General features: G+C 41.3%; 1 protein-coding gene across 4 annotated transcripts; it reads right to left on the minus strand.

The window, feature by feature from the left end:
* Positions 1 to 1,665: 1,665 nt before the first annotated feature.
* On the minus strand, positions 1,666 to 24,392 carry LOC307263149 (oxysterol-binding protein-related protein 7-like). Of its 4 annotated transcripts, XM_080044212.1 has the most exons (24): positions 24,296 to 24,392; positions 23,451 to 23,557; positions 13,633 to 13,852; positions 13,149 to 13,310; positions 11,765 to 11,818; positions 11,537 to 11,650; positions 11,258 to 11,422; positions 10,865 to 11,006; positions 10,564 to 10,682; positions 10,313 to 10,405; positions 9,952 to 10,105; positions 9,427 to 9,560; positions 8,329 to 8,421; positions 5,787 to 5,961; positions 5,631 to 5,705; positions 5,205 to 5,419; positions 4,689 to 4,826; positions 4,532 to 4,595; positions 4,364 to 4,442; positions 4,109 to 4,253; positions 3,796 to 3,946; positions 3,393 to 3,519; positions 3,177 to 3,299; positions 1,666 to 2,687 (listed from the first exon to the last, which is right to left on the minus strand). In XM_080044212.1, the coding sequence occupies exons 3-24, from the start codon at positions 13,798 to 13,800 to the stop codon at positions 2,576 to 2,578; spliced, it is 2,802 nt and encodes a 933-aa protein (XP_079900338.1). In that variant the 5' UTR covers positions 13,801 to 13,852; positions 23,451 to 23,557; positions 24,296 to 24,392; the 3' UTR covers positions 1,666 to 2,575. The 4 variants fall into 4 exon arrangements, with proteins under 4 accessions (XP_079900338.1, XP_079900339.1, XP_079900337.1 ...); XM_080044213.1 differs by lacking the exons at positions 23,451 to 23,557; positions 24,296 to 24,392 and adding an exon at positions 18,853 to 19,077 and having other exon boundaries at positions 13,149 to 13,292; XM_080044211.1 differs by lacking the exons at positions 23,451 to 23,557; positions 24,296 to 24,392 and adding an exon at positions 18,853 to 19,077.
* Positions 24,393 to 24,655: the final 263 nt, after the last annotated feature.

Here is a 24,655-nt window from a genome sequence, read left to right on the forward strand (position 1 = left end):
TGAAAGTGCCTTGGTTAAGACACAGCTTTTGTTTATGGAAGCCCATTTTCCTCAAGGTTAAAAAAATAACCAACATTTTTTAATTTGTTGAATTCATACTTACCTACTCCACTGCATTATTTATTTTATTGTAAATGTGATTTATAACTCTGTTTTAATTATGAGAACATTGTGCATAATGAAATATCTCATAATGATTCTAATGTTTTACCCCCCTCATGATGATTTCCTTATCATGAGAATTATACATGTTGATGAAAAGTGAAGTTGTTTCTTAAGGAATTTCATAGTACAAACATTATAAATTAATTAAAGGCACACTATTCAACAATTTAAGTAGAAAATAAATGATAGTCACACAAAAAGACTAAGCTCCAACCCAGCTCCTCCCTGCTACTTCGGGGCCCCCTCTGAGGTACTCCTCATCATTATAAGAAATTGCATTATGTATCCCAAAAAATAAAACTTGAGATAGTGTGTCCTAATTATGAGATAAAATTAGATGAATGAGAAAAAAAATTGGTGGACTACTTGTAATGTTATTTTGCGTTTTCATACTTACGACACACTTCTCAGTTGAAATGTTGAGTACTTATAAGAAACTTACTCTTATAATTAATGGATCTCATGTTTATGATTTAGTCATATTCACAGGAAAGCTTATTGTTTAACACTTTTTGAAATAGTATCACAAAAATGTTGAGAACATTGTGTCCTAATTTGTCATTTGATTTATGCTGTAATAATGATTTAATATTTATGATTAGCACTTCCATAACTTATTATATAATGTCTCATAATTCAGTTATAGCTTAGTAGCTTGTTATTGTGAGATACAACACAACTCATAATATGTTATCATAGTTATGAGATTGGTCATAAAAAACTCATATTTATAACTTGGTCTGAATTTAAAAAAAAAAAAGAAATTGCAATAATTGAGAACATAAGGAGTGACATGTTTTACAATGCAGCAAGATCCCGACTCGTCTGGAGAAACTATGGGCAGATATTTAAAGACTGAAAGGGATTTTTTTGACTCCCTGCAGTCTGCTGTTATTGTTTCAAGGAAGAAAGCCAAACCTTATGAAGCAAAAAATTAAAATCTAATATTATTGACCAAGCAAAAAACAACAACATTCTAGCTACACTGAGCTAGCTTTGAACTGTGCATTGTGAGACACATATTGGGTTATTACATTATGTTTAGCAGTTACCTTTATTGTATAGTTCAGTTGTGTTGATAAGCTTCACTGATTGCTTTAGCTTTGTTAAATGAGGATTTGAACACAACCAGCAGGGGGCACTCTTTGTCAGTTTATACACACACTTGTCCTGAATACCTCATGATTACTTCACCTCTTACAACATCAGCAGGAGAGCGGAGTGAATGCTCCAAGAAATCATTTCTGGAATAAGAATTAATTAATAAAGGCTTAACATTAAATCAAAACTAACTTGTGTTGAAGGTGAATGAGTGGTGCCGATCTATACCATAAAACCCTTTAAAAAGGAATTCATCAGTTCATATACTTTCAGCAACATTCAAATGAGTGTGAAAACTCAATGAACTGGTTAAGACAAGGTGCAGTTGATGTTGCTAAATGAAAAGCTGACCTAATCTGAGTCAACAGAAGTTGAAAAGTAGGCAAAACAGTGTTGGTTATGGAACTTTTTATTTGAAACTAACGCATTAAGAAAAGACATTTCACTGTCTTTTTACATTATTCTCTTTTCCTCAGTAAAATCAATCGTTGAAACATCGATAAAAAATAAAAAATACTTCATTGCATCAAATGGGTGCACAAAGCTTTAAAAGACGCATTCCTCATCTGTCAGCTCATTTTGGTCATCAACAATTCATACAGGCCACAGAGGAAGATGGCAAAGTTAACAGGATGCTAGATGGACCAACATAAGGACAATTCAATCACCTTTGTGTCACGATTAAACATAAGAAAGTACATGTACGGAGCAACCCCAGTTCATGCAGCAAGACCCATTGAGAAAGATAGTAAACAACACCAGTTCACCTGTTATACACCCCACATGTTCTGGATCCCTCTGCAGAAAGCAGGCTTCTCTAACCATCTCTGAAGTCATCGCAATGTCATTAAAATGAGCCTGACTAAAAATATCCATACAGACATGTTAAAACTTACACAGTACAAACAATTATTCTGACCCACAAATATAATGTAAGACGCATTACATACAGAGAGGCGCCTCAAGCCAGACAGATCTTTCCCACACTTTTCTCAAGGGCAGGGAAAGTTTAAAAACTGGATTTCAAGTTAAGATTTGCTTTCTGTATCCGTGAATAATTATATTCAAGGTCTCCATTTGGGTGAGAGGTAGACGAAGGCTGGAGAGATGTCCGTCTTCATCTAAAAATCAGTCTTCTTTTGTTCCACGGGCACCTCACCTCTACATGGCTCCATAACCCAACCAGAGGTTCATATGTGCTTCCCAAGGCCATCCTCTACATCCTGGTAATGGTAGCAGCAGACCTCTGAGTTACTATGTATGCATAGGTCATTGGGTAGGATCAATCATCTTTACTCATAGGAGGCATTCAGCACCACAGGTCCAGGTTCTCAGTGTTGGCAAAGCCGGGCTCTTTGCGGAGCTTCCAGTAGGTCCCATTGCTCAGCCACACTTCCCTGCCAGCCTCATCCACAGATTTCCTGAGATTACAAAAAGGAGAATTTAATAGTATGTATGCATTAACTCACTACACTGGTAACATACTCTTGTTTTACGTCTGTCTTTACAGGTTCAACTGTGAGAAATGATCTGTAGCTCAGTGACGTACAAGAGATTTGGTTCAGCAGCGATGCGTGTCAATGTGTTAGCATGTAGCTACTTTTAGCATGTTCTATATGTGGCAGGGTAGATAATGTAAACGCTTACAGTAAAACTGTGCTCTGGTCAAATTTGCATTTTATGATTTTATTAAATGGGCCCTGAATTATACGCATTGACCCGCCTCACATTGATGGACAGGCAGGGGGCAAAAAACTGATGGAATATAATTTTGGAACCAAAATCATATTCAAGACTAAAAGTTCTTCTTAAATCTGTCTGTTGACATGTTGATAAAAGGCTGAGGCAAATTTGAACACTGTGCAATGTTCCATTTTCCTTGGCCACTGTTGAAAAGCGTTGCTTCCCACCTGAAGAACCTGGGGATGTGCTCCTCTCCTCTCTTTTCCAGCACTTTCCTTCTCTCCCTCTGCTTCTCCTCCACTTCATCCTTCTTTTTATCTGAATCTGCTTCCCTCCCCTCCTCCAGGAGCCTGGTGGACACAATACAACAGAGACATTACAACAGCTGCTCAACAGTAAAGATGTGTGAAAAGTGTTGCAATAGATACAGCTGCTGTTTGTACCTCTGGTCTGGTCTGAAGCGCGTGTCTGTAGGCGGGAGGACCTCCTCCATGCCAGGCATCAGTTCATTCAGTTCTCTGGCATAGCGAGAGAAGCCATAGTACTTGGCGTAGTCATCTGGTTGCACGTCTAAACGGGAAATGACATCATGCATGTAAGGATTTAGAACATCAGACAATGTGGAAACATGCAAGAAATCTTATAGGTAGGCGAAGGGCGCACCTACACTAGGCCCAGTTGACCCATAAAAAAAATCTGCAGCAACATTTCACCTCTATATTAGACCAACACAAAGATATTTTTTTTTGTAATGTCCATCAACAGGAATAGGACGGCTGTCTACTGTGCAGTTTGCCGGCCTTTGAAAGCCTGTTGCCGTGGTCAGACTGGATGAATGCTACTCACTGGGTTTCCAGATGCACTTTGGTGTAGACAGCGTGTCACAGAAGATGCCCTCATGCCACAGGCCCCCAAAGCGATGGACCACCTCTCCAGCTGCGTCCAGAACCACACCCTGCACCTCGTTCTTACTGTTGTCTGAGCTCCAGTAGCGAGACTGGAATACAGGAAGGAAAGTGTGAGGAGAGTTTGACATAAGAAAAGTCTGTGTGCATTAATCTGCCCTTCTGACTGAGCTAACAGTAACATTTGCAAACATTGGCCTGGTTCAATGAGGACATCAGAGAGTGTGTGTGTGTGTGTGTGTGCGTCTCCTGACCTTAACAAAGGTGATCTTGCAGGTGCAGACGTTGCTGTTTTTGTTTTTGATGACCACCTCACCATAGTGCTCCAACCAACGCTGCTGACTCAGCACATTGTGGACACATGTCACTGCCTTGTTCCATTCATACTGATCACCGGAGCTACATACACACAAATACAATTGATATCATTAGAATCCTATTGCATGACTGTATGGCTGTTATTGGCTGCAATGTGTGACTGCTGCTGTGAAAGTGAAGCAGTTGCTCACTTGGGCAGAGAAAGATTGACTTGTCCAGAAGAGATGATCTCCACCGACTTCCCCCAAAACTTGAACTTCCATCTCTGATCTGAGAACAGACAAAGCATTAAGGTTAACTCAGTACCGTACAGGTGGATTCAGCACTACTCTTATTACAAAAACAAACACACAAAATACCTTGCCAGAAAGTGAAGTTTTCTGAGTCTGCATGGCAGGCAGAGACGGGAGGGTGATGGCTGACCTGGAAGCACACACACACAACATACAGCAGCATTATAGAGTGATCTGATGAGGTGGGCCCAGGATCTTTAGATGATGGTTTGCTGCTGGTTACCTGCTCGCTGTGGTAGTAGAAGCCTCTGTCTTCTCTGTGGTTCTCGTATGTTTCTCCCAGAACCGGGTTGAAGGGTTTACAGCCGTACCTCCAGGTGGCCCATGCATATCCAGAGATGGAGAACGCCGCCACGTAGACCTGGAAACATGCATTTCATTAGTACCAACTCTCCACCAATCTCAACTATCCACGGTTCACACACATTTTACCCAATCAATTTTCCATGAAATTTGACCCAATTTCAATATCCTCATTTAGGATTGTTTTGCAAATCATATGAAACCTTTACTGCATTTCTCTGGCCATGCGTAATATTTGTAACTTAAACCCTTACATTATCAAACACGCATTTCTCACAAAAGTAATTCAAGGTAATAACTCACATAACGTAAGACATGTTTAAAGTATGTTCATACAAATCCCTAAAAACTAGCAAAAAACTTTACAAGGTCTGGGAAACTAGTTGTACATTTCCTAACTTGGGAACCATGACTATCCATGTCAGCTCCTGCTCACCATTCTCTCATAAGGATCCTCGATGGTGTTGGCGATGTCCAGCAGCTCAGAGTATTCCAGCTCTTCACTGACCCTCTGCAGCAGACACAGGGGCTCATTGAGAGCCACGGGCATGGTGACTCTGGAAAGGTCTTTGCCAATGTTGTTGTACAGGATGGACATGATACCGACGTGATTGTTTTCTCTGGATTCAGCGGGGAGGACAGTGCGACGGCCTTTTGCACAAAACACAAATCGATACAATTATCGGAAATGTTAAACATGGAAAGCTGTGGGCTTTCACTGCTGAGCCCGTCCTTTCACTGTCCCATCTCTGGTCTGAAATCAGTAGTGAAGGACACAGACTTTTTGAACCATCAGTGCACAACAGACGTCAATGTATTGATTCACAACATAAATGAGAGAAGACAATAGAGTTAGAGTTACCAGTATTAGTGGGCACTGGGCTGGGTCTGTTGGGAGCATTGTTCAGACTGGCCCGGTAGTTGACGGTGGCAGTGGCTAAGAGGAAAGAGGAGAAAGTCATTCTCTCTATTCATGTTGGAGTGCTGGCTGAGCAGTGGAGGGTGGACCAACACTCACCGTGTCCCTCGTCAGGCTCAGAGGTGCTGGTGGTGGTGATGTCACTCATACCAGACTCATCTGAAGCCTCAGCCTCTGAAGAGCTCTCGCACACTATCACCTCATTGGCATCAAAGTACTCTGCCATGGACTCTGCTACTGAGGGCGCGCGCTGGCACTGACGGCCCGGTGTCCTCTGTGACGGGGGGCACAGGAGAAAAACATACGGGCTTCAGACTTTGACATTTCTCAAATGAGCAGGTTGTATAATGTATTGTCATGTCCAGACCATTAGCATGCAGACATATTGAGTATCAGACACACATGAAACAACACACCCAAGATGTGCTTTGTTGTGATTAGGGATGGGACGATATACAATCTTATCACCAGTACTGACGAGAATGTTGATTTAGGTTAATTTCCATTAATGGGAAAATAGTGACTATTTTCACTAGTCAATTGAAAAGCTTTCTAGCTCTCTATATTTATTTAAAATCAACACAAAAGGAGAACCTGAATCTTATCAGTCAGTCATTCCAAAATCTTAAACCTGTCGCCACAACTGAAGACTCCGTTTGCCCATTTTACCATCCACACAAACTTTAATCCGATGTACGGAAACACTATGGATTCCAAACTAAAGCACAACAGGGACATGAGGTTCCCATCTGTAGAACAAGAATATGAAATCCCATCTCCGTCAAAGGGTAAAAATGCTTAAGTTACTTTTATTCGCTTAACGTTAAATATTTCTTAAATGTGTCATCATCAAGCCTAAAGCACTTCTGAAGAGTTAAAGAATATATTTTTGGGCAGATTAAAAAAGCATGTATGTAATAATATGACACAATTTTTGTATGGGGAGAACACACTTATATACTGTACCCGTAATATGGAAGTCTTGACAACAATTTCGTATTATTATTTTTTAAATAGGAGGTTATCTATTGTTTTGGAATCTGTTTTTCGTAATGTTAGATATGAGTTCCACCGACAATTTCTGCTAAAAATGTGCATATCACCTATCCTCGACGACGCAAGCACTATAGTGAAGGAGCTGCGGTCAGTCGGGCTGCTATGGGAACCAGGCAGAGAGACCCAGCCAGCACCAGACACCGGCGTGAGGAAGCGCCGTAATTGGTGTGCCAGAGGACACTAGTACAAGTGCAGTGGCATCCAGGTCAGGCTAAAGGCTTATCCCCATCGACGGGATGTGCAGTCCATTTTCCTGACAAATGTGCCTTCGCTGGATAACAAAATAGATTACTTGAGACTACAGAGGGCACAGCAGGAGATGAGACTGTTGTGCTTTTGTTTTTAACGGAGTAATGGCACCAAAACATAACAGACACCACTGTTCAGTTAGACAGGAATACAGAGAGACTCTGATTGGCTACATCAACACGTGCACTGAAGATGTGACAGTCAAAGATAACAGTACGTCCCAACTAGGGCTGGGTATCGTCAAGGACTTCGCGATACGATACGTATCATGATACACTGGTCACGATACGATATATCACGATGTATTGCGTATCTTGATATATCACGATATATTGCGATATTCCATAAACAAGTTGCCTTGTCAAACATAACAGCACAATATAGTGATAATTGTACAGACAAATGAAGTCAAAACTATTTCAGTCACAACTTCCTTTACTATTTTTCTTCCTTTTTTTTTGTTTTGGCAAATTATCAAACACTGCTGCAGCTGCCATAACATCAAAATAACAAATCCAATTCACTCTTGTACTAACTGTACAGGACACAATGAAAATGAAAACACATCAGTGTGCTTTTGTGACACAGTGAATCTTAAGTATTTTTATAAACAAAACTGATCTAACTTCAATAGTCAGTATCCTAGAGGCTCAGGCCTGACAGCAGACATGGGTTTGAATCTGACCCGTGATTGTTCTCTGCATTCTATTCCCTCTCTGCCCCATTTCATATCTGTATCTCTGCACTGTCAATAAAGCCTTAAAAAGCAAAAAAAAAAATCATAAAAAAATGTATTTAAAAAAAAATCGATATTTTGATATAAAAATCGATACTGATATCGGGAAACTAAGTATCGCGATATTTCGATTTTTTGACACAGCCCTAGTCCCAACCAGAAACCATGGATGACGGGGAGGTCCGCTCCCTGCTGAGAGCAAGAGCTGCAGCCTACAGAACGGGGGATAGCTAGGAAAAACCTGCACACAGCATCCAGAGAGCAAGACGCCAGTACACTCAGAAGATTTATTTTCAATGTTCTGAGATAGAATTCATTAGAATGTGTTCTGTAGAACACATGTCTTCAAGTCATTTTTAAGAGTTTTAAGTATATTTTTGTGATATCATCATGAGTCACAATGATTTTGGTCAGGATAAATGTGAAATAAAATTTTCATATGGTCCAATAGTTATGAAAGCCTCTAGGAGACTTAGGTCAAGATTATTTTCCACAACTGTGAGTTGAAGGATGACAATTAATGCAAATAAAGTAGCGTGAGATGATGAACTTGACATGCACAATAGAAAAAGGGGTTTTCACACCCGCGGCGTTACACACCTGTTCAGGTAGGACGGTGCAGAAGGATTCCTCAGTAGAGTCAGAGGACAGGGAAAGCGAGTGGACTTTGGTCAGATGTGACTGTATGTCAAACTGAACACACATGCAGGGACATGCACAAGACCCACACCAGCCATGAAGAGGAAACACAAGAGCACATTTAAATGGGAAGAATGTAATGCAGTCGCCAGAGCATGCACACAGATCAAAGCATTGCACCTTTGTTGAGGTCTACAGCTCATCTATTAGTGTATTTAAATAGATTAATAAGGTATTTTGGCTGTAGTGCTACCTCTTCAAATGTTAAGGAATGTTAAATTGCCTTCGCCAACAAGTGTTAATTAGGGCTGTTTGACTTCATAAAGTGTGAGGTTGCGATATTCTGATAAACTGATCTTAACCAGGAACATTGGTGGAAAAGCGCCCAATCAACAGCTGTGGTTCATGAATACGAGTTCTTCATTCCTGCTCTGATGTCCATACAGACAAGAGCAGGAATGAACTTGTTGACTTTAGTGTGTGTTGCTCAGTGAGAAGAATGCAGGGTGACAGCCGGCTGCCAGGCAACCAACAACAATATAAAAGCCAGGTTTCCCTAAAACTGCTATCCCATAGGGTCCAAAGACAGTGACATGCAGCATGGACAGAGACACAAGCAGGGAGCTAAGAAGAACCCTCACGCCAAACACAAAGCAGGAAAGCTACTGAGGCCGTCAGTTTGACAGCAGGAATTCAAGATCCCCTCCATTGACAAGACAGCTGAGTTTCAGTTTGTGTGTGTGTAAGTGTGTGTGTGTGGAAATAGACAGAGAAAGCCTTGAGGTGTGTTTCTTCAGGACGCGCCTGTGAACACTCGTGTCTTTTAGGTTCAGAAACAACCCAAACCGGCTCAACAGTTTCACATAGCACCGCACCAACAGACAGTGAGGGCTTGGCTTCTTTGTCTTTTCACAGGCAGATACAGGCAGGTAATATGCCTATACTCAGTGTTTTAACTTTGTGAGAAAAAGTGAGTGTAAGTGAGTTTTGCTTTTAAGTAGCCCAGCTTGGCTCATAGTGAGCGTGTGCGTGTAGTGTGCGCATGTGTACGTGTATTACCTCAGACAGTGTGCTGCAGAGTGAAGCTAGCTTCTGGGAAGTGTTCTGTCGAAGTTCAGGGTTGGTCCAGGACTGCCTCAGTCTCTCTCTCTCCATAGTCAAAACGTCATGAACCGACTTGAGAGAAGCATGAACTGCAGCACAAGATACACACACTTCATTCATTACAAAGACTTATTTGATCAAATTAGGAAACAATGTTTGCCTCCTTCATTTTTCACTTCCAAAATTGATCCTAGTTTTTAAAATATCAAGTAAAACACACTGACTGATGTTAATCTAAAAGTAATCGCAACATAAAGAGCCAACTTGAAACAACTCAGTTTAACGGAATATAATTTGGGAAAGTTGTTATTAATACAGATTTTTTTATTCTTTAAATTTTCAACTTTCAATTATTTCAGAAATATTTTGAGCACTGATCCCGAGCCTGTTCTAGAAAATAGACACTGCATTTATGTCATTCCAAACCAGCACAATGAAAGCTATAGAGAGAAATGTAGGAATGTAGCGAAAGGATCTTACCCCTCTGAGACGCGGTGCAAATGTCCTGGTGAAGCTTCTTGGCTTCAGGGGAGGTGACCTGGGGGTTGGACAGCTGGGAGTAGACGTAGTCAGGGATGGACTGGACTGACGCCCCGGGGGCAGAGTTACTGGTGCTCAGGTGGCTGGAGGTGAACTAGACAAGACAAGAGGCAATGCAGATAGCAGGAAGACATTTGAGAAATGTAGAGAATGTCAAAATCAGTAATTATCTCACAATCTACTACTGACAGGTAGCAGATTGTGAGGAGACAATCTCCAGAGTTGACTCCAACCTTAACACATTGAACAGAGGATGTTAAGAATGAGGATGAACTGCATACATGGTTAAAGTCAGTCTTACCATTCCCCCCATGGCTTCAACACGGGACAAAGTCCTGGAGTGACCAATTACTTTCGCAATCTTGGGTCTCTTGGGTTTCTCCAGGGAGATATTCTAAAACAGAGACCAACATGATTACAGTTTCTTTTTGAATACAACATACCATTTGTGTGTAATCCATACATCAGGTGAAATGACTCTGTTTGGATGAAACACAATACAAGTGATCTGAGCCCACTGTTCCTCTTCCTGACATTAACAGCTGCAGTCACCTGCATGCTGATTCTCATCTCCAGGTCTGTTTTGGTGATAGGCAGGCCTCCTTCCAGCCAATGGAGTCGCTGAATGAGCTGGGCCAGTTCACCGAGCTCTGCCTGACAGCGAGCCAGGTCTGTCAAATACAAGACAAGAAAATACATATGGAAAGGTTTTGTATCCGTTTACAGTCCAAAACAGTGAAGATCACATCAACGCATTTTAATTTTCTCTTTGTTCATTTTATGAATGCATTCTGTCACTGTTCAATATGATGGAGTATGACTGTAAACCCATGCTGCAGTGTGTGATTCTGACCATTGGAGGTTGCGTCGATGTCTTTGGTCTGCTGCAGCCAGGCGGACACCTTCCTGGTCACCCCTGGGTTGGTGGCCACACCAGGGGCAGGGTTGGCCATCTCTTGTTGGTACATTGATGCTGAGCTGGCATAGTGAGGAGGCTGGACCCCCACATGACAAGAGTTTGATTATTATGTCCACAGTTGGCACACAAAGTTAGTTTGAGAGGTTTTCAACATACTGTTGGTAAAAATTTAAAATCAGAATAGTGCTGATGCCCAAACACATTAAACAACCTTCCACAGTTCTAAGTGCTTCATTGTTACCATAGAAACACACTCGGGCGCAATTTTCATAATGATAATTGAACAACAATTGCATGATAAAATGTGTTGCATCAACACACACTGACCGTTGCTCTGTTCTGGGCCATAGAGGCTATGGCTGGCAGGGTGCTGGGGCCCATGGACAAGGCATGAAGGACTCCATGGTGGACACTCAACGCCTCATTCTTCCTGAATACACGGTGGGCACACAGCTTGGTCAACCAGATGTAGAAGATCTCATGGCTCTTTGCCTAACAGAGGAGAAAGTAGAGAGCTAAATATTCACATGTATGTTTGTAAACTAGATCTTACTGAAGGTGTCCGTGTTGTTAATCCATTTTTTGTCAACTGTGTTGTGTAGTTACCTTGAGGTGGTAGAGGTTGTCTCCAGCATCTAGATCTATGCGTTTGGACTTCTTGTTTATGGACATGACAGCCAGGCTGACGTCCAGAGAGCCATGGAGCTTACCCTTCTGAATCTAAAACAAGGCACATTTTTAATAGTTTCTCAGCCATCGAGTACATTTCAAATGGGCTGTGTAGCACACACTGGAGTCAACTGAATAAACATGGCAGCTCGCTCTGTTACTTACATCATGCTGCATTTTTGAGTACTTGAGATTCCCTTTCTCTAACAAGAAGTATCTCTGAAAAGGACCAATCACAGGTAAGGGTTAGAAAGAAACAATAATCCAGTGGGAAAAAATATATAATATAAGCCCCTTTTACACAGCCAGTGAAAGCCGGGAATATGCCGGCCTTTCGGCCCTCCGCCCTGCTGTTTAAATGCGACAGTTGCGGAACGAGGGAAGAAAGGTGCGAGAGATTGTTCCGGGAATTTTACTACCTCGGGGGGTAGTAAGACTCCCGACACAATCAGTTCCGCCTCTCTGTTTAAATGCTCCAGCTTGTTGTTGCGGAACAGGGGGGCGTTTGACGTTCCATAGCCTACGTTCTAAACATGCGACCATGTTAGCAGTTGAAGGACGTGTGTTTAACATTAATCACGGCGGCCTGATGTCCCGTAAAAATCACCAAATAAAAAGGAACGGCGTATAATCTAGCTGATCCGTTGCTCAATCCAAACCCCGCGCTTAATTTTGCAGAGTGTATGAGTCTATTTCTGCCCAGGAGAAGTTGTACAATGGGAAAGCTAGGCTAGGCTAAGTAAGGGATAAAGTATAGCGAACGGGTCAAGCTGTCGGTCTTTATTTTTAGCAAGTGACCCGTTCGCTATACATTATCCAGTTTATTACATGGCTACTACAAAAAATAAAGCAATTCATTGAAGCAACATGTTGTTTTAACAGCCAAAAACAGTCCGCTACACGGTCGGAACTCACTCAGTAGCAACGGTTACTGTCAAGCTGCGGCCAGTAGTACGCCAGTAAATAGGAACGACCAAGGATACGACCTAGTAACGGGGGAATAGTCTGCTCGCCCCGCTAGACTGTCTGCTTCAGCTGACTGAAGGCTCCGGCTCAGCTGTTAGCCACAGAGCTACTGTTTTGCTAACACAACTCAAGACGTGAAGAGGTGAAGCGGATTGATTTTGTCAGTTTGGTTAACAGTCCCAGTGATGTTGGACTCAGCGCGTAGCGAGATCAACTGGCACATCGTGGGGACAGTAAAATACGGCCCTCTTACTGCAAGCTCCAGCACTTCTGCTCTCAATTCACCTGCCAGTGTTGTTGTTGTAAAGCAGCTGACCGGCGCGGCGCTAAATGTTTACGTCACACCTGACGCTGTTTACAAGCACCTCTTTCATTCCGGACGCTGTGTAAAAGGGGCTACTGATGCGCCAGCAGGCCGGCGTTGCTTGGTTCTGTGTAAATAACACAGAAGCAAGCAAAGCCGGCATTTTGGAGTGATGTTGTTCCGTCAATATGCCGCAATCTCTGTGTAAAAGGGGCTATAGTTTCTTTAGATAATAACATTGGAAACCTGTGTAAAAAAAAAGTTGCTGTGTGTGCTAACCTTGTGCCAGCCTTTGAGCGGGTACTTCCTCCTCTTCATCAGGAAGCCTTCACAGATGCCGGGGATGGTGAGGTCCAGAGTGGAGCCTGGAGCTGGACCTACCTCCACGGTGTGCATGTCATCCATCACTTCCCAGTCACGAGACTGACACAGAGGGACACACTATCATCATTACAAAATTTTATGACAATAATGAACTTAATATGTTATCAATTTGATTTACCACCAACTATTTAAAAAAAAAAAAATCATATTTCTAATATATTTTTGTAAAAATGTAAGAAATGTGCATGCCAAGATGCATGATTAAAATAGATAGAACTGAAACATTACAAAGTTAATCCGTTAGTAACTAGACTGGTACGAAATAAAAATACAGCATAACACAAGCAAGAAGATTTCAGTATTAACTTCAACTTAACAGTTTTTATCAATGTAAAAACAACAAGGTACAGTTAGATTCTGTACCTGTGGTTTTAGTTACCTGTTTGGAATATTTAGAGGAACCACTGCTGCCGCTCCGTGCATGACCCGGTTTGAATGTGCTGGCTGGGGATTTGTCAAGGGCACTGATCATTGATTGGCTGCTGTTGAATGGGGGCGGGACAACCTGGGGGTCCATTCCAAAGGTGGGGGGAGGATAGCGATGCATTGCGTGAATTGACCTTCAGGTCAGGGTGTCTCTCATGGCAAAGAACACGGCTCTGTGGAAGGCAACAAAAAGAGTGCGCTGATAAATCATTCAATTCATTCATCCACCCTTTATTTATAAACACTGTAGAGATCATTGTGGGGCGACCATGGGATGCATGAAGGTAGGAAGACATCTTACTTAATTCTCCGCAGTGTCCGTGCTTTATTGATTTAGTGGGTGCAACAATGTAGGCTAGGTTCAAAACAGTAGGCCTATCTCTCAATCTTCCTCCAATTTTGTTTGCTAGCTGTCTAGCACCCGCCCCGTGTGTGTGTGTGTGTCAATATTTTTGCCTATGAGTAGGCTACGAAATGGTGGCAGTGCAGCGCTGTCTGTTGTGGGAGATGGAAAGTCGTAATTTTGTCTGCTTGTTTTTTTGAGAAAATTTGGCGCTAGTTCATGTATAAAGCTGGCTGAGGGGAGGAGACAGAAGTTACGAGAGACGGAGAGCGAGCGCGCGAGAGGGAGAGAGAGAGACAGAGAAACAAACTGTAGTAGGCTATACAGCTGTTTACAAACAGGTATAAAAGTGTCATATAAGTATGCGATTAATTTAGATTAATTAATCACATAGCCTGTAATTAATTAGATTAATTTTTTTAATCGCTTGACAGCCCTAGTGTAAACCAATTTAAACAAACTATCTTAAATCTGCCAAACTCTACCTGTAACTGTTTTAATTAGGCTATATTGTACTTTCACCCATTTAATTTTAATTGCTGGCACTTAATCTTCACCACTGTGTAAATGTTTCAATTGTTTTTCTCTTCACCTGTTGTTGTGTATTTGATGTATTTGCGTTGAATATTGTTTATGTATTGTTGTTTTTCCTTTGAATTTGTTTGAACTCGACGTCATTGAAAATGAGGGTCACCCCTCAATTGGTCTCTCGAGAATAAATAAAAGTTAAATAAATAAAATCAATAAATGATTACACCCCTACTGGTCAGCAGAGGAGATTGGCAAAATAGGCCAATCAGCTGGCCGGTCGATTGGTTTACCTCCATCTGGGCAACCAGTGTCCATGAGGTCGCTGGTTTGCTCCCCTGCACAAGATCGTAGCACCGTATTACATGTACGGTGCCCAATGCCCACCAGTGTTTCCCCCAGCGCTTTATAGCTAAGGCGGCCGCCTTAGCAACGCCAGCCTCCCGCCTTGACTACCAACCGACCCCCCCAAAAAAAAAAAAAAAAAAAAAAAAAAATTTAATTTAATTATTTTTTTTTTTTTTTCGTGCTGCACAATTAATGTAATAGCAAGCGCGATGTGTGTGTTGTGCATGGTCATAACTGCGCGAAAGGCCGCGATTTGCGGTAAAAAGCATGTGTCTCCAAGCGTTTCTCTATCAGCTGCTCTGTGTCTGCGGCTTTGCGCGCGCGACCGTACCGCACCGCGTGCGACTACGGCATGCACGCGGGAGAGTTAAACGAGCAGAAGCAAACCGAGATTTAACTGGTGGCGATAATAAACGCAGTGCAGTTCTATGGGGATATTTAGCTGAACAGAAAGAAGTGCTCTGCAAAGCTAGAATAGTTTAAGACTCCACATCACTGTGGCAACACAACCTTTCTATCAGCTAGGACAGCGCAGAGAAAAGTTTGATGAATGCATGAGAGTCAGAGCCGGCCCGAGGCATAAGCGAACTAAGCGGTCGCTTAGGGCCCCCGACCGCCAGGGGGGCCCCCTCAAAAAAAAAAAAAAACATTTTTATTTTTATTTTTTTTTGTTTCTGTGTTTGATATTAACATCATATTATGCAAATGTGAGTTAACATACAAAAAAAAAAGAATACAATTTTTTGGTCTAGATAATTAATAGCCTAAAAATGTAATCAGTTCATCTGGGAGGTAATCCGAATCGGATCATGTCACGTTCACATCCATGCACAGTGTGTATTGAGTTTATTTAAAAACAATTGGAAATGGGGCTGCCCTCAGTTGCCCATGCACTGTGTATAGTCTATAGCCTATTTCAGCCTCGTCTGTGGAAAAAAAGATACAGTAGCTGGACAACAGAGTTCTTCTGCTTCGTTCCTCTCACTGAATTTAAATGCATTCATTATATTACAGAGCAATATGTCCCGTTAAAGAAAAAGAGCTTCAAGCCCAACCCAGAGGACCCTCCATAATATTTGATTTTATATTAATATTTGTATGGAAAATCCATGTGTCCTTCAATAGCTTCTAATTCATCTGACCAGTGTATCCAAATTATTTGTTCACACAAAATTTCTCAGATTCAGCCTCTTAATTTTTCTCTCAAAGTGCACCAGATTCATGCATTTCACTTTAAAAAGGTTAAAAAAAATCTCCCGGGGGGGCATACCCCCGGACCCCCCTAGGAAGGTCGGAATCTCGGCTGTCTAACATTTTCACACAGCTGCACAGTGGAGGCACTAGCGGAAAACACTGGGTGTGTGAATAATATTTAGCAAAGATCTATAGTTTCAGCAGCGCTAACATTGGACTGAAGGCTTGGGCCGGCTCTGAATGTATGGTCCATTATTTGTATTTAGTGTGTCTGTATAGTATTGCACCAAAACAGTAGAAGTTTTCTTTAATTGTGCTTTGTACTGTCTGCACGTTTACACATAATTTGTACCTGCACATAGCAAACAAAATTGCACAACTGTAAGGTCAGTGTCTGTTTTATTTCTTTACGGCGCATTGGCATCTTTGAGCAAAATACCCCTAAAATTTTCGCCGCGGCGCGTTGCGCCGCGCCTCCCCTGACACGGGGCAGTGACCACCTTGACAAAGACATTTTCTGGGGGAAACACTGCCCACCATCTCTACCAGTGTGTCCTTGAGCAAGGCACTTAACCCTTAAACTGCTCCAGGGGCTCCACACTATGGCTGACCCTGCGCAAGGACTACCTCTGGAGAATTGCATGCGTGTGCAGTGTTCCCCCTACCATTATACAGGCCTGGCGGTGCCGCCAGGCCAACGGGACCCCCCGCCAGGCCAACAGCTGCCAAAAATAAATAAATGCGATGTTGCACATGTCAAACAGGGACGAGAAAAAAACCTTCCTTTATATGGCAGGAACATGACTAGCCAGCAGACATTACACTGGAGATATTTAGGACTCAGTAACAGGGAGTTGAACAGGAAAAAGTGCTGAGCAAAACTTAGAAAGTTAAAGTCGCTACGTCGCAGTGGCAACCAATCTGTATCAACAGCTGAGACAGCGCAGCAAGTTATCTTGAAAACAGCAGGCTATTGTAGCCCTACAAGCTTTATTTTTTGGTATTTTCCAATGCTACTTTATTTTTATGTTTTAAATTGAGAACTAGGCTACATGAAATATAATGGTCAGAATACGAAATTTGGCTTATTTTGCAAGACCCCACTAGAAGGTCCATTCTCCCCCAGCAGTCTCAAAAAATCCGGAGGGAAACAAAATGTACAAACGTACCGAATGTGAAGGCATAACCCTATGCCCTAATTTGTAGCGGGCTGTCAAAAGAGGCTCATCCATAATACGGTTAGTTTTGGTCAATTTCTATTAGAAATTTTGTACGCACGCATACTCTTTATCAGCTTTTACCACCGGGCCTAAAAAAAATTCTAGGGGAAACACTGGTGTGGTGTATTAGAGATGTTTTCCCTTGTGTGACTTACCAAGTGTGAATCGACAATAAAGAAACTTAAACTAGTTAAGAGTGTGCGACCGCGTCCAGCAGCAGCATCAAAGTGTTTAAAGATGCTATGAACTCCTGTAAATGATGGCGGCCTCATTTGTCAAATAAGGAACAACGCTATTTAGACAATAAGCTCATAGTCGCTATGCATCACGTGACAGCCTCTTCTTGGAATAGATCATTAAAAATAAAAGACAGTGAAGGCAAACAAGTTGGTCAACCCTAAAACGCCACTGTTGCTTCATTTTGTATAGCAACTTGAATATAAATGCAGCTTAAAATACTTTACAAGGAAATGACATGCAGTGATTTTGTTCATTTCCTTTTTGGAGCGTATATGATAGGTTGAATTGAGTTACATTGTGATGTGTTCAAGCGCTGTTCAGTGTTCAGTTAATATTAGTATTTTTTTTTAAATGTAATGTGATCGTGATAAGTTCAATGTAATCTTGTTAAATGTAGTGTTAGCTGAGAAACTAAAACAAAACTCCAGTTGAATTATCAATACGTGGATGATTTGTGGATGATTTTTTAAAAAATTATCAAAATATCAACCAACCGTTATATCCGTCTTCTGCTCCTTTGGAACTCAACAAAACACACACCCCTGCCCAAATGCTGGCATTCCATTTCCCTAATTAGCAGGTGAAAACAGTCAGGAACAGGAAGTGTTCAATGTTGAAATTCCAGTTGAAAGCTTCCAGAGGCTGATAGCCATTACCACATGGTGTGTTGAAATGTAAATATAATACAGGCTTTTATCTATATAATATCAAATTTTATACATATCAACCTATATCATATACGTGAAGGAAATTAAAAAATGCACAATTATAAATAAGTAGAACTGCAACAAAGTAGCAAATTAAAGTATGTTCAATCATACTGAGGCAATGGAAGGCAACATTTAAAAAGGGATAGTTCAGTATTGGCGTGGTGTTGTATAAGGTATTTATGCATAGTTAGTCTGTATCTTTATGGAAATGGCAGTCAGCGCAGTCATTGTATGGAGTTTTGGGGAGACGTGGCTGTAGCAGAAGTCTGCATGTACTGTTGCAGAGGGGGCCATCTTAAAACGTTTTTTTTTCTCACCACAGGGTATATAAATGCTTTCCCCAAACAATTAATATTAGTTTAATTGTTCACTAAATGTAGGACTTTTTCACTGCTTATTCGTGGACTGATATGCTGCACTGCATCAGCATGAGATGGCGCAGAAATAGGATGCCTATGCAACGGTACAATCGCCCTCTCCATAAAGGTAACAGACCAACTATGCAAAAGTACCTCATACAACCACACATCAAAAATCCCTTTAATATCAATAGAAACCAGCTTAAGTTGCAAAAAACAAATGAGACACACCTGTGTTGGCCTGATGTCTAACAGGCGGCTCCCCCAGTAGTCATGCAATCTCTTCAATTTTCCCTCTGGAATAATTGCTGACAAAATAAAAATAAAAACAATCAAAGTTCATGAGAAAAACCTCCCAGCAAAAAGATTAGACTCCCAACAATGGTTGTGCATCAAAATGTCCTGTCCTGTGTGTTCCACTGAGAGCAATGCCACACCTGACTGCCGCTGTGTTGGTCAAACTGGTGCATGTCAAAGACAGCAGGTTTCTGGGTGGGGCTCGAGCAAAGCAACAGTCTCTACCTGACTCAACAGGCCTACCAGCTCTGTCTTCGCCAACATGACAACATCTCACAAACATTTGTTCTCAGCAGACGTACTTCAGGAACATGAGCACCCAAGTTGGTTTCAATAGTCAACTTTGCCCTACAAAAAGGCAAACGGTAGCAACTAGTAAAAAAGGAAATAAAATAAATTAGGTCACTTATTCATACAGCCCAATATTAAAATCAAATTTGCTTCTAGGGGTCTTACAATCTGTGCATCATAAATACACTCTCTCTAACTACACAGGAGGGTAACATACTCCCTGGACAGACATGCAATAACATTATTTTTTTTAAATCACAGTAGGAACATTCCATTTCAAAGAAGACACATCGTCATCAAACTATAGTCATCAAATCGAAACATTACTTTTAAATGAGAACCACCCCAACACACTATGACCTGCAGTTGCAGTGATAGATTACATGTATCTACTTGTATTGTTGTTGACTGTGTTATTGTGTTTGATTGTAATTACCCACTAGTCAACAGCAGAAGTGCAAAGAGGCCAGAACATTCTCTGCATGCTTTGAACTACAGTGATTACATCTCTTGGTGATGATGGCTACAGTCTTTCAGTACAAAACATTCTTAAGACAAAGTGAGGATGTATTTGTTGACACCTAGCCTTATAAGGCTGTGTGATGTGCTCCCGTATGACGAACATATTTGATGGATTGACCGTCACATTTTTTAATTTCTGTACAGGAAATCTCCTTATTTGAAGCGTTCATTGCTCCACTTTAACATGTACAATAATTATGTGAAACTGATTAATAAAAATGAAAATCATATGGAACACAAATTACACACAAACTGCTACATCTGCTGCAGTTCAGAGAAAAACAGAACCAAATGTGCTCAGAATAACATTGATCAACCGAAGCGATACTGTTAGTTGCCATTAACCAATGATATTCAAGATAAAGGGTTTCCTCCTATTTAGTAACTTCTGATTTATTAGCATTGCTGCTCTATGCAAATCTCCCCAAAGTCATTGTGGGTGTAACGGCCGGTAGATGCCTGGTCTATGACACGTTCTGTATGTGAATGTGAAAATGCCTGGCTCGTGGTGTAGTGGTAAGAGCATCCACCTAGTAGCTCAGGCCTAGCAGCAGACCTGGGTTCAAATCTGACCCGTGGTCAGTTTTCTGCATGGCCTACCCTCTTTGTCCCATTTCAACTCTGTCTCTTCAAATCTGTCTAATAAAGTGTAAGATGTCAAAATTATATTAAAAAAAAAGAGCCTAGCAGAAGTTATTCGATTTCATTCTCGATACGGCTGATTACGTATTCCATACTGAGATAAGAAGACAGGTAGTACAGGTGAGTCAGGAGGAAAGTATGGAGATAGGTGAGAGGAGGACAGGAGCGAGAGGAGAGGATAGAACAACCACACTGGCTATCGGTCTGCTTAGACCCTACATGGGTTGAGCTCCCAAACCTAAAATCTTGCAATTCTTTAAGAAAAGCTTCTCGTTATAGTCTACTGGGGTGGGCACGATTATTGTATTCCAAAATCAAGGGATTGCATTAATTCCTCGAGGAACGATTGAATACTTGTTTATTTATTATCTTATATTTTTTTAGAACGCAATGCATCTGTCTGCAGGAAGAACAATGTAAGGCAAACTAGCTTACCCAAAACTTAGTGGAATCAGTCATTCTGGAGAACGCTGTTCTCCAAATCACTTTTTGCCAAAACCACGACTACTTCCTGTCTGTGAGCTGAAAAAACATCCAGTGTTAATACGCAGCCTAGGGTCTCTAAATTGGCATGTTGCTAATATGGTGGGCCCCCTTTTTTAACAAACCCTTTGTTTACAAACCACTCTACAGAGCCTAAGCTGTGTAACAACACTAGTGTTTTTTTTCAGCAGACACAGTACAGAAAGGTAGCGGATCGTGAGGAGATATTCACTGATATGAACAGGCCTTCGCCAGAATCGCTGACTCCACCTTTGATGCTTATTCAAATCAGTCACACTTACCATTTATATTTCACAAGTTCAAAATACTTTTTCCTGATAAAGTTATTAAATGGACAGGTAACAATTTAGTTGACTTAACGTCAAACAAATGGTATTTTTATAATACACAACTAGTTTATCATGTGGCATATCATTTGGAAAGCTGAGATTTTTCTATTTCAAATGGCTTAATGTAACAGGCTATCAGTCATGAACAATAATATAACTGTCCATCCACAGGGACAAATCTTAACAATAACTCCTCTCGTGTCATAACCCAGAACAATTATGAGAAGTATGTGGTCTGACCAGTTACAAGAGATACAGGGATACAGCATGGCACAGCACAAAGGCCTTCAACCAGCCTCAAGCAGGAAATGAGGTCAACTGTCAGTTGTAGAATGTTGTCTTTAAATTCTGGGAACTCGTGCAAAGTTGCAAACAAGATTGTCAGCTTCAAACCCTTTAGTCTTAAACATTTGCATACAACCCGACTCTGGAATAGGGCTGTCACAATTATGACATTTCAAATGCCCTAAAAATAATTGTGATTTATGATTGCATTATCCCGTTTATTTTCAAATAAAAGCCGGTCTTGGCAGGGTCATGGTTGCCCTGCACAAATAATGGCTGCTTCCAAAACAGGCTATTGGAAACCAGGGGTAATAAAGTCCAGGTTTACAGTTGTCCTCACAAAAAGTTATAGACAACAATACGCATCCAACACAGCACACAGAAACTCAAGATCTACAGATGTATTTATTCTGCCACAATTTGTTTTTTTAATATTTCCATTTGCATGAATACATTCTGTCTATGAGATAATCTCCAACGGGGTGAATTTGTCTGGTAAAAGAACCTGGGCAGCTAAGACATCTTGTGAGTCAGTAATCACAGAAGCTATGGGGACCGTGGGGACAAGGTGACTAAAGTCAATCAAATGCTGACGATCATGGCATGTGATTTAAGAGAAATATTATGTCCAGAACAATCAGTTCCATCACACTCACGTCTATGCAATGTCTTCTACAGCAAGTGCCAAGACCTGAACGGACTGGTTCTCTGCATCTCTCTCCTATCCGACATCTTCCACCCCCTCCCTCCTTCTAGGAATGTGCCGGGGCAACATGCACAGGAGCTTTGCTCACAAGTGACTGTTTCAATACAGTGTTTACATGCCAACGGTACAGTTTTGGGTGCAGTCTTGTACAATATATGTAGATGCTTTATGCTCTCTAGCTTCCTGCAGCAAAAACAAGCGACATACATTCCTACTAATGGTGCAAGGGATCATATTTGATCCATGATCTGTGTGGATAACCCCTCCACGGTTCAGCACCACGTGAACCACTGACTGCTTTGGCCATCAATAGGAGATGCTGATGTATTTCACTCCAGTCCAGAGGTAGCGCTGTAGTGGTTTGAGGGTGTCTTTCAGGGTTCGGTTGGGTGGGTTTGGGGCTTTACCTCACCGCATGGCGCAGTACTAGCAGTGTTGCTGTAAACTTGATGTTTTAACCCTGAACATTGACAGCTTAAAGTTTGAAGGAATGTCAGGTTCTCACAGACAAAGCCCCTCATTGCTTAAAACTACACAATATAAAATATCAGGCAAACCGCAAACATACAGATAACAACCTTGGGGAGGAATAATGAATGAGAGTTATCACAGCTGGGCAGAGGTCAAGAAACCTTTTTGTTTTGCTTTGTGCCATCACCTTTTTATCACTCTCCACACCTATAGGCCTACACACACGTTCATTCTCACACATTTTATGTTCAAGTTCAAGTGATGGGCAATACATTACTAGCAGACTAGTATTTCTGGTGCCGAATAGTGAGGCAGTGGAAGTTTAAACGTTTAACCGATAGTCACATGCATCCCTAATAGCATACCTGCTCAATTTGGAACCAAAATCAACAAACACAGCAACTGTATTGGTATTTCGATGTTACAAATGTTTTTTTACAAAAAGAAGGGAAAGTAAAAAGATTTGTTTCCAGCTACCTGGATCATATGAGGAAGTTTGAGATACGGGTTTAAAATCTTAATTTTCAGACAGACGGACTATTGTTTCATCCAGACGGTTAGCGGAGACTGAAGATTCTGGAAATACAGGGTTTTTCCACAGATCATATTGTCTTAGCTTAGCTCTGTGATTGTAAGGTAGGCTATCCAAATGAGAATGCATTAGGAGGGACACGCTGAGGACGTTAGCTGTAGAAAAAAAAACCTGGGAGATAATGAAGCTATCAAATCAATGCAGAACAACTGTGTAAAAAAAGAAAAAGGAAAAAAACAAGACAACTCACCTAACTGGCTTCTATGCAGTCAGAGCAAGGTGTGTGGAGGCTTAACAAAAACAGGTTTGGTCCAAGTGAACACCGCTACAGAAGTGGTTATGCCGAGTTATCCATGCCTGCCACAAATTGCATACACCTTTAGAAAAAGGCTACATCTTTTGTCGAATAATGCATTCACACTGTAACTGTATTTCTGGGGATTTGTGAATTGTATTGTTATACCAGCACATATGCTACTTTGAGTCAGTTTGGCTCACTAATGTGAATTTCAAACATTTAATAATGGTTTTATCAGCACACAGGCCTACTGTATTTGTAATCTAATTTGACACCCAACATTAATTTTTCCACGTTGAAAATCTATAGATAATTATGTCATCATTGAACAACCTGGCCAAGAAGAGTAGCCTGATATAGCCTAGTTTTTAAACAGAATTTCGCTTGATAATCACTCATGTCTGCTAGTTTCCAACACAGGTACGGTGGATGCAAGAGCTCGGCATAACGGTTAAAAACTCGAACAGGCCTATACTTTTTAAATGGCCGATAACAAGATTTCAAATTTCCCGAAACAATTGGACGCGGAGAAAACCACACTAAATGCTGTTAAAACAACTTCTCTCTTTATTACTACGATGAAAATAGAAAAGGTAAAACATTTGCCAATTTATCAACGTCCAAATTTGAAAGGACCCGGGCGTTCCAACCGGTTCCAACAGGCGCGAGGCCCCTGACTTAGCAGAACCCCAAAATTAGGCTATTTCTTAAACGCTAACTGCAGCTTGGAAATTGAAACGTTAACAAATAATAAAGTTTGCGTTAAGTTAAACGACAGTTTGTGAACAAGAACTCACCAGTTTAGTATTGTTGTCGCCTGCTGTGAAACTGGAAAGTAGCAGCTAAACTGATGATGGTCCTCTGAGCCTGCCCTCTGCTGTGTGGATGCGCGCGTGGCACACGTTCGACTTTCGCAGGTGCACCGACAGGACAGGTGCATCATGGGAGCACCCCTTTTTTAACAAAAAAAAGTCAATATTATAAAATAGATTATTGTATTCACTTGTAGTTTTCTTACTGAATGTTGAAATAACAAAAACGTTTATTTTGTACAAAAGAAATTCATTAGTAACGATACACACACCACCAATATCCAACTAGCATGGGTGATTCTTTAAATGAGTGTCCTGCATTTTGTACACGAAGATATAGGTTCA

This window comes from Ammodytes marinus, assembly GCF_949987685.1.
Source record: "Ammodytes marinus genome assembly, chromosome: 16".
Classification (NCBI taxonomy): Eukaryota; Metazoa; Chordata; class Actinopteri; order Uranoscopiformes; family Ammodytidae; genus Ammodytes; species Ammodytes marinus.